General features: G+C 36.9%; 1 protein-coding gene across 1 annotated transcript in view; it reads right to left on the reverse strand.

The window, feature by feature from the left end:
- Positions 1-8035: 8035 nt before the first annotated feature.
- The window catches only part of ovo (transcriptional regulator ovo), a 56976-nt gene continuing 45321 nt past the window's right edge, over positions 8036-19690 (reverse strand). The window contains exons 2-5 of the mRNA XM_083134168.1: positions 14558-16452; positions 12868-13162; positions 11745-11869; positions 8036-10637 (exon numbers count right to left, since the gene is read on the reverse strand). Coding sequence (XP_082990294.1) covers positions 10467-10637; positions 11745-11869; positions 12868-13162; positions 14558-16452 — 2486 coding nt within the window. The 3' untranslated portion in view covers positions 8036-10466. The remainder of the gene's footprint in view (positions 10638-11744; positions 11870-12867; positions 13163-14557; positions 16453-19690) is intronic.

Below are 19690 nucleotides of genomic sequence, written 5' to 3' on the forward strand. Positions count from 1 at the left end.
ATTACCCGCGGAGTGGTTATCGCGCCAGGGGTCCCGGGTTCGAATCCCGGCCTGAGCATGGGTGTTTTTATTTTGTGAGTGTCCTTGCAGTGTTGAGGTTTATGTGGAGGACCGGTGCTGACAACATCAAGAACTCACTCCCATCTATGCACAGTTTCAGTTAGTCTATAACCTTTAGTTGGTTAGTTATACTTTTTAATATTTTTCTCCTTCCTAATATATTTCTTTCTTCAATATATGGCTGATTTCAAAGCAATTTTCCCCCATTGAAGGCTGGAAGCTGCAACCCTCCAAATCCTCCTAAATCCTGATTAACTCTTGATCATAAACCTCATAATTGTGAGTATCCCATAAAACTTGCTAAGCCTGTTGATTGCTTCTAATCATAGCAGTGCTTATTAGATTACATTTTAAAAAAGAGTTCTGATAGTGCCTTTAGCTTTCCAATGACAAAATTAAGGAAGTAGAAACAAAAGCTTAAATTAATTTAATTCAACAAGATATTTCCTACAGCAAAGCTTGTTATGGGATGAATTGAAAGTTGTGAACTTTCTAGTATCTACAATATTAACAAGTAAAATATACATAGAGTGAGGACCAGCCTATACTTACAGAACCGTTTACATTTCCCTAATTGCATATATTTATTGAATTTGATTGGGTGGGCAATCGGGTGGGCACAGGAATTTTTGGGTGGGCGCTTGCCCACTCGTGCCCACCCCTGTCGCCGTCCCTGCCCCATACTGGCACCTTATTGTAGGCGAGGACTAATAACAATTTATTCTAACAAGAGAAATGCCAGAGGTCTTGGTTCAAATCCCAGTCTGGGCATGGGCATTCTTTGTATGTCTCTTCATTAATTTCATCACAACATCACTCATTCTAATCTTCGCGATTAGCCAAATGTGGCAGAAAAGAGAAATAAAATAAAACCAATCAATTAATCAATGAACATACAAGAGAGGTGCATATTTGTGTGTGTGTACTTCGATGCATCATCATTTACGAACATAACACAATTTTGAATAGTTGTTATTGTGAACACATTGAAAAGCAACACAGTAGCCTGACAAATCAACTTGAGTAGTGCCAGAACGATTCTTCCCAGAAGAAAAACAAAACAATAACTGTAACTTTTTTTTTACAGTGAGACTTCTAATTTTATCGATTAGGTTTCTTACTTTCTTCCCCCTGCAATACGAGGGTCACTATTTATATTTTGAGCCTTGGCAACACTGATTGAAGTTAGGCGCGATTTGACGTTTGCACGGAATCGTCTGGCATTATTGACCATAACGTACTTCAAATGTTTTGTCAATAGCTTCATTTGTGTTGTTTATGTTGCCTTGGAGATTGCGCGACAACAATAAAATGGAATTAACTCGTGAACATTTTCGTGCGATGATTTTTTACGATTTTCGACGAGGATTATCAAGACAAGAGTGCATCGATCAACTTACTTCCACGTTTGGCGATGAAGCCCCATCCTTTGCCACTGTGAAACGCTGGTATAACGAATTTAATCGTGGCCACCATTCGCTCACCGACGAGATTCGCGAAGGTCGTCCAAAATCAGTTGTTGTTCAAGAAAACATTGATGCTGTGCAAAACCTAATACTGCAAGATCGTCATGTGACATACTGTGAGATTGAGGCAACCATAGGCATTAGTTCCACCAGCATATATAAAATATTACATGATCATTTAGCTGTGAGAAAGGTATGTTCTCGTTGGATCCCACACAATTTGACAAAAACTCAAAAAGACGCTCGCGTCAATTGGTGCAAACAAATGCTCAATAAATACAATCGTGGTGCTTCAAAAGACGTATATAAGATTGTAACAGGTGACGAATAATGGATATATTCATATGAGCCGGAACGTAAACAGCAGTCGACTGTATGGGTGTTTCAAGATGAACCCAATCCAACAAAAGTTGTTCGCGCTCGAAGCACATCGAAACAAATGGTCGCCTGTTTTTTTCGGGAAGACTGGTCATGTGGCAACTGTGCCTTTAGAGGAACGTAGAACGGTCAACTCTGAATGGTACAATTTGTTTGCCAGAGGTCTTCGGTCAAATACGGAAAACAAACAAACGCCGTCGGATCATTCTTCATCAAGACAATGCCAGCTGTCACACATCTCGTCTTTATGAACAGTCAAAAAATCGAATTGATGGGTCATCCGCCGTACAGTCCTGATTTGGCACGCTATGACTTCTTCTTGTTCCCGAATGTCAAGAATAAATTGCGTGGACAACGATTTTCGTCGGCGGAAGACGCCGTTGATGCGTTCAAAAACCATATTATGGAGGTGTCTCAAGAAGATTGGATAAACTGCTTTGACAAATGGTTCGAACGAATGCAAAAGTGTATTGACCATAAAGGAGAATACTTCGAAAAACAATAAAGCAGTTTTCAATGCCAAATTCCTGTTTTTTCATTGTTAGGCTCAAAATATAAATAGTGACCCTCGTAATACTCAAATTTAAGCTTGTTAAAGTATGTTTTTAAAAATGCAGCACATTTTTAGTAAATACTATTAGTGAATATTTCATTCTGAACTTCAGTTTATGAAACAAATTATGCTACAGCTACAAACTAATTTTTTATGTCATTTATTTCATATGCCATAAACCATTAAATAATGCAACATAATGTTTTGAATCTGCTTCAATACAATTTGTTCACAGTTTATCACTGTTGCTTTTTCCCATCATTTTTCTGGATGTTTTATGAAAAAATACCTCCTCCGTGTATTAACCATGCCAATTTATAAGTTAGCCGTATTTAATTGTCTGGTTGGTTTCGTCCAAATGAAATACCCTATAATATATCCTCCTACGAAAATGGCAATTCCCATGGTCAAAACATTGGTGACCTTCAATTTTGTCCCAAACCCTCCCCAAACATGTACTGTATTTCAAAACATTTGCCAAAGTATAGCTTAAGTGATGCCCTAAAATTCTTGAAAGAGTTTCTATTCTCCAAAAATGTAGTTTAGGACATTTGAATGTGTCGTCAGAATTTGGAATCTACCTCAGCATATGAAAAATCAATTTTTTTATCTACAATCTTGAAATGCTTTGAACAAATGCAAATGCAAAACAGAATCATTCCCGAGGTGTATCTAGTTGTGATTAATTTCAGTTAAATACCTCTAAATTTCTTGCAGTTATTATGGTCTCAAAATTGGTGACTTACCCCACCCTTCCTAAATCACACACTATATTACAGTTTTTATTAAAAACTTAAAACTGAAGTGATGCTTTAACATTGCTGAGAGTTGTCTGTCTTAATCTACGAAAATATAACCTAGTAAAATAAGAGCATAATTTAAAGTTCTCGCAACACATGTTAAACCGGTCTGTTGTCTACCATCTTTAACCACGATGACCAATTTTTCTCAAATACAATGCGAGACCAATTCTACAAGTTATCTTGCGAGTATAAAAATGCAACTAAATAGCTTTGCATTTATGGGGGTTATCATAAATACAACATTTGTGATTTTACCACCACTCCTCTCTTAAGCTATGAAATATTATTTTAAAAGTTTTACTGCAAAATTGCAGACCAATGAAATCTCTAAGGGAGAATTCACACCGAAGTGACACGTGACATGCAACACGAGAGTTTCACGACATGTGGCAAGGGACACTTGTTTCTTTACTCAGTTTGAATGATAGTACTGATATAATTGCATTAATCAGTTTATTAGTTACCCAAAAAAAACATAACAAGAAACATTGTTACATCTAAATCGCATTGTAAAATTTGTGCAAGTTATTGAAACTCGGAAGAGGCATGTTGTGCATGAGAAAACTGAGAAATAATATGCACTGACCTCAAACTGTATACACTAGACTTACCAGCCTGAATAAAGCGAATACCTAAATACTAGAGAAATGGTTCTCAACCTTCGTGAAACCATGTTCCGGTATTTTTTTTTAAAGTCAATACCTACTTAGCCCAAGAATTTTCCTTGTAAATCTTTACAGTATTTAAGATTTTATGCATGAATTAACATGTACCTATGAAATTAAATATTGATAAATTCTAGCATAATCATAAAGAGTAATAATAGTTTGATTACATGTGTAGGATTGTTGACAAATATAAACAATATGGATGACAAAGTGGTAACCTCTCCGGGTTCAATAACTGATGGAGGCACATAGTGGTGCGGGTCTCACTTTAAACTGTAGGTCGAGTCCTGATAAGTATATTTGTGCATGAAATGGACTTAAACAACAAAAACTCACAACTCAAATATGATACTGGGATTATGATAGTTGTCAACCACTTTCAGCAGAACGTTTTGCAGTTCAGTGTAGTTGATACGAGGATGCGGTATTGGGTCATGGCCTGGCAGTTGAGAACAATGCACTAGAGTACTTTACCATGTTGACTGATCTAAACTCCTCACAAAAAGTTTGGAATATAAGAAGAAAGTGAAGAAATGTGAACAGAGACATTTATTGTAGCAAAAACTCGGCCGGTACTGATAGGTTGCACCAGATGGCGCTAGCTGTTGCCCGGATATGCACGTACATCACATGGTGTTCTGCCTGCATTGTTTTCTCATGTTTCCAACTACATTCCACCCGCACTGCGCCCTGCCCATGTCCTCTCTCCCCGACAAATGGAATATTCCAGACTTTTTGTGAGGAGTTTATTTTGGACTAAAATGCCTCCATATGCTGGCTTTTTCAAATAAAAGCAGTCACGTTGTAATTGGCAAAAATATGGCATCTTTACACGATGTTGAAGGCAAATTACAGCCCATAACTGCATCAAGAAACTTGATAAAGCGAGAATGGTGTTTAAATCTTAAAACATTGTACATATCGTTACTTCATTATAGGGATGTGACCGATTAATCAGTACTCTATCGGTATCAGCTAATATAGGCATATCGGTGTATTGGTAAAATTACCGATTATTTTACAGATCCGATATATCAATAAATATCTGATAAATTAGTGCAAAATTCTGCCATTTTGTTGTAATTTTTATGGATAATCTCCATGATCTAATTTCTAAAAAAGTAAATGTCTAAATATGCAACTTCTCTTGCACTGCAGTCACATTGAAACAATTTATTAAGGAGGTCAATGAACCTTTCAGGTTCAAGGACCACTTCTAAGTTTATATCGGATCAGTAGATTATTGGGTATTGGTAAATTTAATATCTGTACTTTATCGGTATCGGCCTTTTATTATAACAACAAATCTGAGCTTCAAACACGTATAAGGCCTCCGGTTGGGCTCTCCTCTAGTCTAAATGTAGCTCATTGGAGTGAAGCATTCACTGCGCGCATACATGAACAACAAACTGAAGCGACACGATGCACGGTATTGAGAAAACTGCACAGTCTGAGAGATACAAGCGACATGCGACACATGCATCTTGCTTTGTCTCTTTGGTTCGAACGATTGCATTGATTACTGAGAATTTGCTTCCAAGCGACTTGTGCCTTGTGTCACATGTTGCATGTCTCTTCGGTGTGAATTCTCCCTAAATGACTCAGTTTACTTCCTCTTACTCTGAAAATGTATTCTAGATTGTTTTGAAAAAAATAAGAAAAACATTGTAGTGCATAACATAGAGACATGGGGAAAATCATTTTTCCTCCCACCATCTTGACATAAATTGTCCAATTTTGCTCAACTTTTCTAGCTGCAGATATAATTTTACCTAAATGATTCTAAATTTACAGCAGTTATCATGGCCACTAAAGAGAAGATTTATCCTTCTCTGCCCATCCCCTCTAACTCAAGTTCCTCCTAAATCATGCACCATATTTTGATATTTTTATTGTCAAATTGTAGTGCACATACATAATACTCCTGTAAGTTTCATGCAAAAAACTTGACATTGTGATAAATATGAAGATGCACGACTTATGTGGACTATAGAGCTCCTAACCAGACATAAATAACATTTTACTGTATAGGCAAGCAACCCATTAGGATGAGAAGAATCATTTAAAGAGTGTTCCGATTTAATTATGCCACAATTAACATTTCAATACAATGTTCTCAGTTTTCCCTTGTAATGCTTAAACATGCAAAAAATTATTGTATCAATTGACCATCACAGTTGAAACTACAGTATGACTATGGTTTCCCCCACATAAGCAAGTGACTGATAACCAAAATACTCCCACATTTCAATATTATAAGTTTTGTTCAAGTATGCTGCATCAATCAATGCAAACTATTTATCTAAAAAATTCTGGCACTTTCTTTTTTGTTTCTTGGATATATAATCTTTTAATTTGTGTTAAAAGTACATTTCTAGCAGGATTTGAGGAAAATAGCCTGAAAAAACCCACTGGCTTGTATTAAATTCATTATTTTTAGTATTATAAGCTCTCCTAAGCCTTTTCTATACATGTTTTCCACAGTGGCGGCTGGCCAAGTGCAACAAGTGCAGATGTTTTCACCTAATTTTCAAATTAATATTGACATTTTTCATTTGCTTGTTAAATTAAACTATTTCCCAGCAGAACGCACACGATAATACTCAAATAACACGCCACTCGGCGCTACGCACGTATTGAGTTCGTCCCAACCCAAGAGCAAACACCGCTAGGTTGCGGAAAACTTAGCCGGTTGTCATGGCAACGGTGACGTCACCTAGCGTTGGCCTTGAACGGGTGTCGCCTTCTAGATGAAGCAGTTCTCTCGTCGGAGAAAACATCGCATCCAGTGCTTGTGGCAAAATCTTCGCGTTCTCGCGAGATCTTGTTCCGCGTGTGTGTTTCGCGTTTCCTATCGTGTGTTGTGTTCATGTGTTGAGCTGTGGTTTCTACAATGAACCCAGTAAATGACTTAGTGTGTAATTTGTTGCAGACACCATTTTCCAGATGGACGGATGAAGACAAAAAAGACGTTTTAAATTGGGGGGGGGCACTGCCACTTACTATTTGTTTTCATTGCCTATAAATATACTTCTTCACCTGTTATTTTAGGCACGAGCCGCTACTGGTTTTCCAAAAAGTAATGATAATTGTAGAACCTCACAAGTATTTAAAGCAATAATTTAAAACATTTTCTGAAAAAAAAATGCACTCTTTGACTGGGTTTTTCTGAAAAAAACCGTATGGGGAAGACTGGGACGGGCCCACCCGGGCCAACCCTGGTTAGTAGTATTTTTTTTATCCATGAGTGTTGCATTTTGAGAAACTAATTTGTCTAAAAGTCGCATTATGCAAACAAGCTGTTTTTATGGAAGCAATATTTAAATTCTCTGAATATTTATAAGCTGTTGATATGAACTTCTGAAAACAGTTCAACAAGCTCTTACGTTGAATGTGTGGATAACAAAAATGAGAAGCCTTCCATTAAATTCGTATCTTTCACTACTTTTTAGCAAATATTACAAACATATTAAGTATGTTTCTGGGAATGAAAGATGTGGTAGTTTAATACACACATACATAGAAGCAATTTGCTAACTTTTTTAGCACATCTTATTCGTAAAGGTTCTATTGTTTTCAGTGGCCCCTACCACCATTCACACTGGAACATTACAAATAAGTGGCAAGGAAAAACTTCACTGCTGGGCTGACTTTTGTTAGTAACTCACTTATGTTTAATTATTATAAACCTCGTCTTTTATTCCCCAAACATGAAATCAAGTTTAGATTAGGGATAAATCATTGATCCTAGGTTTGAATTTTTGCTTAAAGAATGAATGTTTCATCCTGAACATTCCCTCATTTTTTAATATTTTTATACCAAACTCTGCACTAGTTTCTATGTCACGTTTTTCATAACAATAGCCTTTTTTTGAAGCAAGCTATGTCGAAAATAGGGTAACCCCAGAATTTGCATTTAATACACTACAAATATGTAGAATCAATTGAAATATTGGTATTCTGTTTGTGTAATTCATTGACATTTTATGTTTAATGCAACTGCATGTGCTGGTAAAGCTAAAAAAAAAAAAAAAAACAGGCTCTAAATTAAATCAATAGATCCAAATTTACTCTCAGGCAGAATCAGGAAAATAAGAGAAATAGTCATTAAATTACCTTGCCTTTTATTTCAGTCTCTCTTTATGTACACGCATACACTCACAATAATCTCTCAGTAAGGCCAATATAAACATTAAGAATGAGATGAACCATTAAATAAGGATGAAAATACTGAATGTAAAAATTACTGGCAACCCAAAGTACATAGGCAGCAGAACAGCACCTCTACATGAAATATGACTAAACATTGTTTATATGTACAAAAATACAGCACATTATACAATTCCAACAAATAACAATAACAAATGGGGATTAGAATACCAATGCAAACCACCTGAAAGTGTCGTAAAGATAAGTGACCACGTTCATGCAAGAAACAGATAAAATAAATTTATTTTAATGAAAGAGAGACAATGATAATTCTTTATTCATCTCCAAAATAGTCTTCAAGAAAGGGTTGAAATTGACCACAGCTTTCTTTCACCCAGAAATCTTGAATGTATTGCGAAACTCCCTTGAGATAGCTATTCACCCTGGAAAAAAGACTAATTATGCAACCCCCCCTAAGATATTTCTATAATTTAAGCTATATATTGCGATTTGACATTTAAAATTAGTCCACAATTAATGTGTAAGCTCTTCATGGAAGCATCTAACAATTGCACTTATTGCCTGATTTGAGAAATCACCCTTTTTTGGTTGTTACAAGTTGCATGGGGAATGCATTCCAATTTTGTTAAGACACGCAAGGAACAGGATTGCACCATGTAATATAATAATGAAAATGATTAAAATAATATCCTAAAAAATGTAGAAAGATTCACAGCACCAAGAACACAGTCCTATCCTCAGTTGCAATACGAGTAATAGTTGGGACATGCTCGGACACACTTTTTAAAATCATTTTCTTGGTCAAAATCCAAATAGAGAAGATTGTGATGCGTAACTATTGCAGTTGCTCGAATACCATTTCCCATCTAAGAGTGTTTTCAGTTTGTTCGTAATGACCCGTAGTATCTAAACTGAAAAAATATACCTTTGCAACCATCCCAACAAACACCTACCGAAAACACCAGCTACCGCTTAGCTTGTACTTGAATATTTGATATCACAGGTACCTAGACAATAGTAGTAATTTATCTTGTAATCACAATAAATCATTAATATAATAATTATAGACTACTTTTACACCTGTTTACTTTAATTGATAATGGTGCAATTTGTGGAAAGACCTATGCTACGAGAAAAAAAGATCTTGACAGCATACACTCTCACAGACACACTTAGGCAAGTCACTGTTTATAACATTATTGTTTCACATTTATTACAATGCTTGCCTTACTCTCATCCTTATATTGAATAAATATTCGCTATTACTGTACACAAGTACCAGTCAACCCATTTACCTGTATCTGGGCTATTAACTTATAATTGATTTTTAAGATGCTGTTATCAATAATATATATTTGAAATGCATTGCCTGCTGGACTATGGAAATGCACTCAAAGTTTATCCAAAGTCTGCTTCTTGTTGCGTGCACATTTTGAGATCAATCATTCTTTTCTTGTGGCCTGTGCTCAATTTTTCCCCATAATTCTTTCTATAATTTCAGTCTTCTGTTAGTATAGCATATATAATATATATTTAGCTTATATGATTCTGACTTCCTTAAACAAAACTTAACTGCAATATATTTTGTGTGAGGAACATTATGTCCAATAACATTCATTTTCCAGATAACACCCTCTTATATGTGCAGCAGTGTACAATAAATACATGCTTTAAAATTGCAAAACCTAATTATTCATCCCTATGTGTGTATGTGTGTAGTTCTGTCATGGTATTATTGCAATAACTATTTTTCATTTTGTTTGTACAAATAGTGCAGTAAGATTGTAAAATTTATTGCATGTGTGGAATCAAATTGCATAATTCTTATGCTTGTTATACCAAATTAATTGTGTTTTGAAATATAAACCAAATCAATCAATCCTTGTGTTATGAAATAGTCTTACACCTCACATACTAACAACTGTGTCAATCAAAATATGTCCACATTCTGTAACATATAAAAATATATATACACATGTAATTCTTGTTGATAATACTCGTTCGTTCTTTATTTTGTGTTAATTAAAATTCATTACACATTATGACCTGAGTGACAGTTGCAAAAATTATTAACAATAAAATATTTGACTCAACAATTACTTATATAACATTGCAAACAAGTATTGTGTTTTGAGTACTCATCTATAGAGATAACTAACATTTGAGAAACGTTTACAAGCCTCAAAAAATATTTATTTAATAGCATGAGTTGGATTTAAGAAATATTTAACACACAACATCACATATTGTATCGTGCCATTCTAGCACTTGCACCACCATGACAGGAGAAATGACACCGTACTCGGAGGTGGACAGAAAGTCATTCCCACAAGAAAGTTTTAAAAGAGTCCTATGTTCACTGACTTATTCACGATCTCACTTGAAGGAGCATGTTGGCAAAATTGCTATTTGTAAACTTAAAGTGCCTCTTGTCATAAAACTTAAGTAGCGCTGGGCTGTATGGGTGGTTTTCCTTCAGATGAACATAGTGAACTTCTGGTTCCCCAGTCGTGTGTCCACATTCTTCACACACGTACATCTGAAACAGAAAAGAAGTTCATTGATCATGCTGCATTGCACCTCATAACAAGTATCCAAATCAGTTATTTTCAATGACATGACATACATTTTGACACTTTTGTGGCTGAGTGCACCTTGTAATCAAGGGGTTCCTGGTTTGATACCCTGTGGAGTCACAAAGTAGTTTGAATCCCACTTTAAACTGTAGGTCCAGTCCCAGTATCCTTCCAGTGCATCAAGTGGACTTAGAAACAAATCAAACAAACAAATCGTGGCTGAGTGCACAGCGTGATCAGCTCTAAATTTTACCCCCACTCCCTCCCCCCCACCAAGTTCCGCAGTCTAGTTTAAGCCCTGGTTCATTTCTTTCATTTAATCATTATTCATCGTTTTAATGCCATAATTAACAGAAAAGGGTGGAAAATTAATGTTTTTTAGCATTGCCTTTCTGCCACTTCTGGCTATGAGAATGAGTGATGATTACATAAACATGATGAAGGTACACTCACAAAGTACACATGTGGTAAGTTTGGGACACAAACCTGGGAACTTTACGTAGTGAGACCGAAAGTCAACCACTTCACGTGCCTGGCCACCAAGCCAGCTAATGTTAAATAACTTAAATATAAACAAACTGAAATGCATTTTCTTAGAGTTCATTGTTTTCTTCATCAAAGGAGCCTGAAGATATGATATACTCGTGCATTTTATTATTAACAATTTATTTAATGGTTTTGGCATGAAGGCAATTTAATTTAAAAATTCTGTGTTCACATAAGGCAAATGAAGTGCATATTTACAAGAATTTTTTTCTACACTAGTTTCTTAAATACACCGCATTTTGAATATGCAATGAAAATTTAAATATGTTACATATTATTCTTAGTTGGGATATTATAAAAATAGCATTACAGCAGATGGTAACAATTACTGTCTACAGGTTTAGGGGAGTATAAAATGAAATTTAGAGTCAAAGACACCATGAATTGTGAAAAATTTATGTGGTATTGAGGAAATTTTGAGTGGGTGTTAGGTGTGTGTGGATAAATCTCTGATATACACTTTAATAGTTCGTATTTTCAGAATTCACTAGAGTGCACTACTTTGGCTTCTTCTTAATGCTTACCTTTGATCGCCTCTCCTTATAGGCATACTGATGTTGAACACCATGAACCTTGAGACAATGGGACTCGAGAGAACACCTTTGCGTAAAAGACTTCTCACATAGATTGCACTTATATGGACGAACACCTAAAAAGAAAGAAGGAAGAATATGTAAAAACTAAGAACTTTAGCACAATGTATAATTATATCGTCATCATAAAATGACAAGGCTCAAGAACATGAATAGACAATTTGCCAAGATGAAAACACGAGGAAATAAGACATTACAAAAGCATTAAAAAATATTCTACAGTAACAATCCAGAAATTAATTATTTAAAAAAAATATTTTCCTGCCATGGCATATTTGTCAAGGTGCATGCACTATAAAAAAGCCCTAGCAATTGAGAAAACACAGTGGCAGTGATAGATATCTCTTTAAAATCTATTGATCTATGGGTTTACTTTTATTACCTATACATAATAAATACTCATGGGTTCATATCTAACACTGTCAATGGTGTATTAATTTTGTATGTTAAAAACATTTCTGATATTCTTAATTCAACTGTAGGGTGCTTTTGTAGAATCTGATGACCACCAGTGGTGTATGTGTGAAAAGAATGTTCTGTAACCCTTAAAAGTGAAACAGCATAGCAAACTTGAAAGAAATATGTATGTATGTATAGAGCACAAGTATCACTTACAAGCCAAGTCAATGGAAACCATAGATGAAGAAATGCTAAAAAGAGTGGAGAGGGATATACTTCGTAAAGTAAGAAGAAATAAACTCCTAAGAGTTTTGTCTATAGAACCAGATATATTTTCTTGGATAATCGCAGATCAGTTGAGATTATGTTGAATATATAGTCCTTATTGGGAACACTGTAGGATGAACAAAAATATATGATTGGGCTGAAATTGTTCAAGAGGCCCAGGCCTTACATGGGCTGTAGAATAATCAGGTTGTGTCATTATTAATTTATTGTTAACATGAAATAAGTTACAAAAATAATACGTTAACTATTTCTTGTGTTTCTCAATGTTTAAATTCAGCATTTTTCTTCAACAATTATAGTAGTGATGGAAAGTAATCCAAAAGGAGCTAAAAAGGATAAAGATGCCATGCCTTATCTTAAAACTTACCTGTATGTGTTCTGGTGTGTCTTTTTAGATCGAATGTATCATTGAATCCTTTTCCGCAGAATGTACAAAGATACCTCTTCACATCGCTGTGGCATTTCATATGTCTGTTTAGAAGTCTTTGAAGACTAAACATCTTGGAACAAATCCTGCACACAAACTTAGATGGGTCATCTTCGCAGATTGCAGGAGGCATTTTCTCTGGTTCTCCTGGTGGTCGTTCATGGTTTGCCAGTGGATTCTTGATTCCATGTCCGCCATTTACGAATTCAATTGGTACGTCCCCGGGTAAACCCAGCTGGAACAATACAAAGGAGAAATAATTACTTTCTGGAAGATATTGTCATATTTTTGCAAATGTTTGCAGTGGATAATTGCTTTATCTGATAATGTAACACAAGCATTGATAAAAAAAAATGGAATGCATTACAGATACCAGTACTTTATCATGCAATAATGACATGTTCTCCAAGTAGAACTTTTGTTTTGTAAAATAAATACTAGAGTTTTGAATTTATCAAGGGAACACAAGTAAAAGAATAAAGTACTATTACAATTCCTCATGTAATCTTGGTAACGTGTTATCTAAGAAGTAACATGTTACTAACCAACTGTACCAAAAAAATAATGGGTTTCTTGCAATACATCGCTCCCATGCTCTGAATTTTCATTCATCTGAGAATGGGAAATATTAATACAATAGTTATTTTTGTATTATTTATCAAACTGATGAAGTGATAATTGTACAAGAGGAACGTCAAATGTTGAGAAAAGAATGAAAATTTATTTTCATATATACTGTTCAATTCTCAAGCTGCGAACTATTAAGTGTATATCTTTTTGTAGGTCGCAGCTTTTTATGGCAATTTTTGGTGGGAATTAAGTAGATACAGTGTTCTTTAATTCGGACTTGGATAATTAGAACAAAAGCACATTCCCCTTGAAACCCCTATCTAAAACAATGTTAAAAATGACTACTTAATTCGAATTTTAAAGGTTAAATTTGGTTAATTCGAAGTCAGGTTTCCAATAATTTAACATAAATATTTCCAAGAAAGACCAAAGTGGTTGCTACATAAGAAATTCCAACAGATGATTCTGGTCCCCCTTTTCTTCTTGAAAAGGTTGTTTTTATAGTTAACAGACGTGCCAACAGCAGATAAGAGAGGGCAGTGGGAATCCCCAGAGCTTTTGTTTGTGGGAATGTGACCTTCACCCTCTCAGAAACAAGTTGAGAAGGGAAGAGGGTAGCCGGACAGAAGGGGTCACTTGTCTGTGTGTTTTAGTGGAGTCACAATGTCGAAACGTGGAGCATACAGTAGCTTAACATTAGATAAGAAAGTTGAAGTGCTTAGAGAGGTAGAAAGAGGAATGAAAAAGAATGAAAACAATCATGTGATGCGAATATTCCAATAAGTGTACTGTTCCTGGATGGAGATATGGATAAAACATAAGCAGTTGTAAGGTAAGGTGTACTGTTTGCGTATTAATGCAGTTTTATGTTTAATACAGTGTGTTATCAGAGGTAAAACAAAATCTTGCTGTGGATTATTTATTTAAACTCATAATTTGTAAAAGTTAAGAGAGAAAAATAAATTATACTCAGAGAGTAAATCCTTTTCAATTATTTAAAGCGCTCAATTTAAAATTAAACAAGTGAATTAAAGGACATAAGGAAAGACAAAATACTTACTCTCTGCTGCAGAATGGACACTCGAACTTGCAGTGATGGGATATTGCTGATGTCTCCTGCAACGGAACTGGACCCTGAATCTCTTCTCCCATGGCTTCCAACACTTCCTGGAGTGTCTGGATTGTCCACACTATCGGGTGAGGCGAGGGACATTGTGGGTGAGTCCAGAGAGGTAGGGGTGAGATCCAAGCCACTTCCAGCGAATGACAACCCAGGTGACAAAAGAGGTGATGGATGAGGTTGTTGCTGGTTCTGTCCATTTTGCACTTGTACCTGTATCTGAAGCTGTTGCATATGTGGTTGTTGCTGCATATGCTGTTGCATTTGTTGTTGATGCTGCTGCTGCTGCTGCTGCTGCTGCTGCTGCTGCTGTTGTTGTTCATGTGGTGAGGGTATTTGCTGTTGATGTGACTGGGAGTGAGATATGTGCAGTGCAAGTTCTGGCCGTTCCTTTGGGATGTTGTGGTATCCGTTGGAGTTGTTGGAGTTGTTGTTGTTTGTGTTGCTAGTGTCCTGGAACATCTTCATGAAGTGGTTCGGTGCTGCATAGTTGCGTGACGTGTCAAAGACTCGTGAGAGAACATTTTGGCAGTGCTCGGGGAAGGCTTGGACGGAAGGCTCAATGGCATTAGGGATTGGTGGAGGTTCAGGGGGCGAAGCGAGTGGGTCGTGCCCTGGATCGATCCTCTGCAGGAAGAGGTCTGCAGCGTCTGACAGACTCTCCAGCAAGGCATGGTCGGACGGACTTGAAAATGTTAGCGTAGCAGTGAACTGCAATGGATCGGCTGCAGATATGTCCATCATTGGATCTGTACTGTCCAGCCCGTCGAATCGCTGGGTATCATTATACCTCTGCATGTAGCCACCTCCACCTAAACCATTACCACCACCTATAATGTGGACCGGGGGAAGAGGGTCGCTGGAGGTCGGAAGTTGGTCCGGGTCATATTTAATCCGAACTCCATTTTCATAAATTGGCGACCCTCCTTGATCCCGCGGCTCTGGCTGTGAGGGAATTTTTGGCGTATAGCCCGTGTCATCTAGATTACCGTTAACTAATCCGTAGGATGCATTTTGAAGCATCTGATACTGCTTGGGACTTCTGAGAGTGTCGTATGTATTTCCTTGTCCGGTGTCGCACTCCATGTGCATGGGTGCCATGTAGTTGTTCTTGAGCGACTCGTAGAATGGTGGTAGAGATCCTGTAGGAGGACTACTGGGACCATAATTCTGCCTTCCACCTCCCATACCGCCACCCCCTCCTGGCTGCATCCCCATTCCACCTCCTCCTCCACCACCGTAACCTGAGGAATGTGTCGACATTGAGGATGCAGAAGACGATTGAGGACTGGAAGAAGAGCCGTTACCAGATGACGAAGAGGAAGGTGATGATGATGATGACGATGTGTTATTGGAAGAAGTGTTGATCGGAACCGTCTTGCCACTTTGCTTTGCTTCTTCCTTCACGTCAGGTTTCCTACTGTTCTTTGGTATGTGATAGTCTATTGGGGCTTCTTGCACAGGTTCCATCTCTCTGTGCGGGACAGGGAAGGGACGTCCTGGAGGGCCCAGCTCCTTTGAGGGTGTCGCTGGAGTTCTCTGGATGACTGACACCTGCTGGCAACGTACTGCAGGCTTCGCTGGTGGAGGAAGAACCGCTGGTTTCGGAGCTACAGTCACCGACACATACTCTTTCCTCTCTGCTCGAGTCGGGATGTGCCATCGGCTTCCGTAAGGAACGTCACCTCCAAGAATTGATGATATGAAGCGGCGCGGTGTAGAAGGGGCCACTTCAGCTTGTTTCGGACTTGGAGTTTCGCTGTTTGAAGGAGAACTAGATCTGTTGCTCTCTGGCGTAAGGGGTCTGGAAAACTTCTCTTCATCCTTACTCCGATCTGAAAGTATAAGAAAAATGTCCAAATCTTAGTGAATGAGCATTCTCAGTGAATAATTGCATTAATCGGTATCAGTTACAAGATCAATTTGGGCACAATATTGTTTCTGTAAAAGCAAAACTTGCACATGCTCAGACATCAAAGAAAAGAAAATACAGTTGGATGCACAAGTATTGCTCGGCAAATTGCCCATGATTATTTTCATTATTTTTCTGTTGCACCCTAAGTTTCTTAAGGGACAGGGACGCATGACAAGATTTGGGGGGGGGGGGATGGGCACCCCTGTTAAGGAATGACTTTTACGTATACTGGTGCAGATGTCAGCAGCTTCTTGAAGCTCTCAGTGAGCAAAACAAAGTGCTTAAACATGGTGATGGACAATTTGTTTTGTAATACTTATGCATCCCACTGTACCTGGGGTCTGAAAGGAACGAAGAACGGCAGGGATATACCAGTTTCATATTTGAACAATTTATTCTCTATCCATGATGCAATGTTCTTGGTTACAAACACTACCAGTGTCTTTAAAGTATTAACACATGATTGTAGTTCTTCCTGCTTCACTAATGCACAATTATTTTACATATTACGAAACTTTCTTGCAAGAAATCCTTACCCGAAAATAAAATTCAACTTGCAGCAGTTGTTTTTAATAAGCAATATTAATAATATTCGCAGTTAGTTTCACCTTTTGCCAACGTTTGAAGTGTATCGAAAAAGTAACTTATAATTTCATAAAGATGTCTTATATAATTTTTATTGATTACATAGATATCTATTATCACACCGGAAAAAGGCTAGTACATTGCGATGAAGCTGTTGTGCCCTACTAATAGAAAGAACGTGTTGAGAACCGTAGACATATTAAAAGGAAGGCAAGTACAAGGTACTTAACGTCATGTGATTTAAAGTTGACCAATGGGAGGATATGCTTTCGTAGTCTTGTACTTTTCGTAGCAAGTTTTTTTTTGCTTTGAGTGTTTTCAAGATATTGGACGGCAACATTATCATATGAATGCAAGGAGAGTTCGGAAAAGCAAACACCGATTTTATCATTGTAAATATCATTAGTTTTTTTTGCACGCAACATCCATAGTTTTTTCCTCCAGTTGCATCTGCGAAGAAGAAATAAGCATGCAGTTTGTTTGTGTTATCTGTATCAACGTTATTTACGTTGCAGTGGTTGCACCTGTATCTTAGTAATTACATTTTCAATCTTTGGCTTTTCCACTCTTCTTTTTTAAGGGGCCTGCTTTCCTTTTAACGGCAAGCACAAAAAACTGTTCCCTTGCACCATCAAATTTCAGATAGCAAACAATAAATCTAGGCTGTGGATGGGATTATGTTCTTCCAACCATCCATTGAAAGCAGCTTGCGGAACCTGTTTTCACATAATGCTTCCCCTCGTGGCCCTTTCACAGCGTTCACAGTAGCACCTGCAATTTTGTGCTTTCAAAGAACACAGGTGTGATGTACTGATGAAAGGGAAAGGAATAAAAAAACTACTAAATGGCGACTTAATGTGCTTCAGATCGTTTACGCTTTTGCAAATGAGACAAACGAGTATGTATTTAGTACGTGTTAATACGTTCGGTCTAATGTTATGACTATCTGGTGACGTTTTTCAATATGTACAGTTCAGCTCTTGCACACGTTTCACGTGTTTTTGCAGACAAGAGTTCGTTGTAGATTCGACAAGAGAGTAAAGTGCACAGTATCTATTACGTATGAAAACACTTTTTTTTTTAAACTTTATTTCCAGATATCATAATTCTGCTTCCGTTATTAAGGTATTCTGCCGAAAGTCACAGCCAAAGAGACAACACGCCAGAAAAACGAAACAGAGGCTGCCAATTCCTAGTCTCATCACGTTCGGAACCAGTACAGTGGAATGCACAAATATTGCTAGGTAAAAATTTCCCAATTTTCACTAATTTTCTCTTGCAACCTACATAAGGAATGGATTTTAAGGTATGCTGGTGTAGAGGACGTCAGCTGTTTGTTTGGTGTTTCTTTCAATTCTTGAAGCTCCCATTGCGTATAGAGAAGATAGTGAGTAAAGACGGTGATGACCCTTTGCTTTTTAATATTTATGTATTCCACTCCACATTAGAACGTCAAGCATGCGAAAATGTCCACTCTACACACTTTATTTATTTGTGTTATTTAATATGCAAAATATTATCTTTATTTTAGTTATTTATTTATTTTTTGTATTTTCGAGATTGGACGAGATTGATACTTTTCCTTGGATACCGAAACGAGAACGAGACCGGCATTTGCAACTACGAGACGAGACCGAGATAGGTTAAGTCACGACACCAAAGAAGGAAAGAAATAGCTACAGAAGATGCGTTACATGGGGAAGGGTCGAACCTCGACCTCAAGTTACAAGCAGAAAGCTTGTTATTTTCATGGTTAATAACAGAAATTGAGTTCGTATTTGAACGGAATAACAGATATATCGAAAAATAACACTTGTAAAACACAGGAGCCAGGTTGTTTTTCATATTCTACCATTTTAAACGAAAGAAATAAATGGTTCCATAGTTTTAAAAAATTCCAAAATTAAGATTGTTAAGTGAGAAGTCATACAACACACTTCATGAGTAAAATTTCCCCCTAGATTTTAAAGCTTTTTCTTGAACGAGATGTGTAAGAGTTAGAAAAATAGTTGAAAACAGTTATGATGCATGTAGCAAAGTATCCCTAAGGATGAATGGCGTGTCCAAGAGGGGGTTGGTGGGGTATATAAAATCCCTTTTGACCCATTAAAAAAAAAAAACCTACTAATAAAAGTATATGTGACCATCCATTTCGAAATTCCTGGGCACGCCACTGCTAAGAATATATCAAATTTGGAATAAAATTGCTTTATTTTTCATTAGTTTATAATCGTTCGTTATTTTGAACGATGCCATGAATTGACAAGTTTTCGCATTCACATGTCGAGAGCAGCCAAGTTTAATCTTATCCGCAGAAATCTCTGGCACTAATCTTTAAAATCCACACAAAATCACAGCTCAGATATTGTGGATGAGCACCACACAAATGCGATGTGACTTACAAGCCGCTAAAAATGCTTCCAGAATGACAAACTTAAATAAGTAGGCCTAACTGTTTGCATATTGATGTCGAGGTTGATCATAAATGACTTGGCAGCTGGTGTCATTCATTGACTTTACTGTGTCATTTGCAAACAAATGAGTAACGAGACTTTGACCTCCATTTGTGTGCT

Source organism: Lepisma saccharinum, chromosome 13 (genome assembly GCF_977018435.1).
Source record: "Lepisma saccharinum chromosome 13, izLepSacc3.1, whole genome shotgun sequence".
NCBI classification, from domain to species: Eukaryota; Metazoa; Arthropoda; class Insecta; order Zygentoma; family Lepismatidae; genus Lepisma; species Lepisma saccharinum.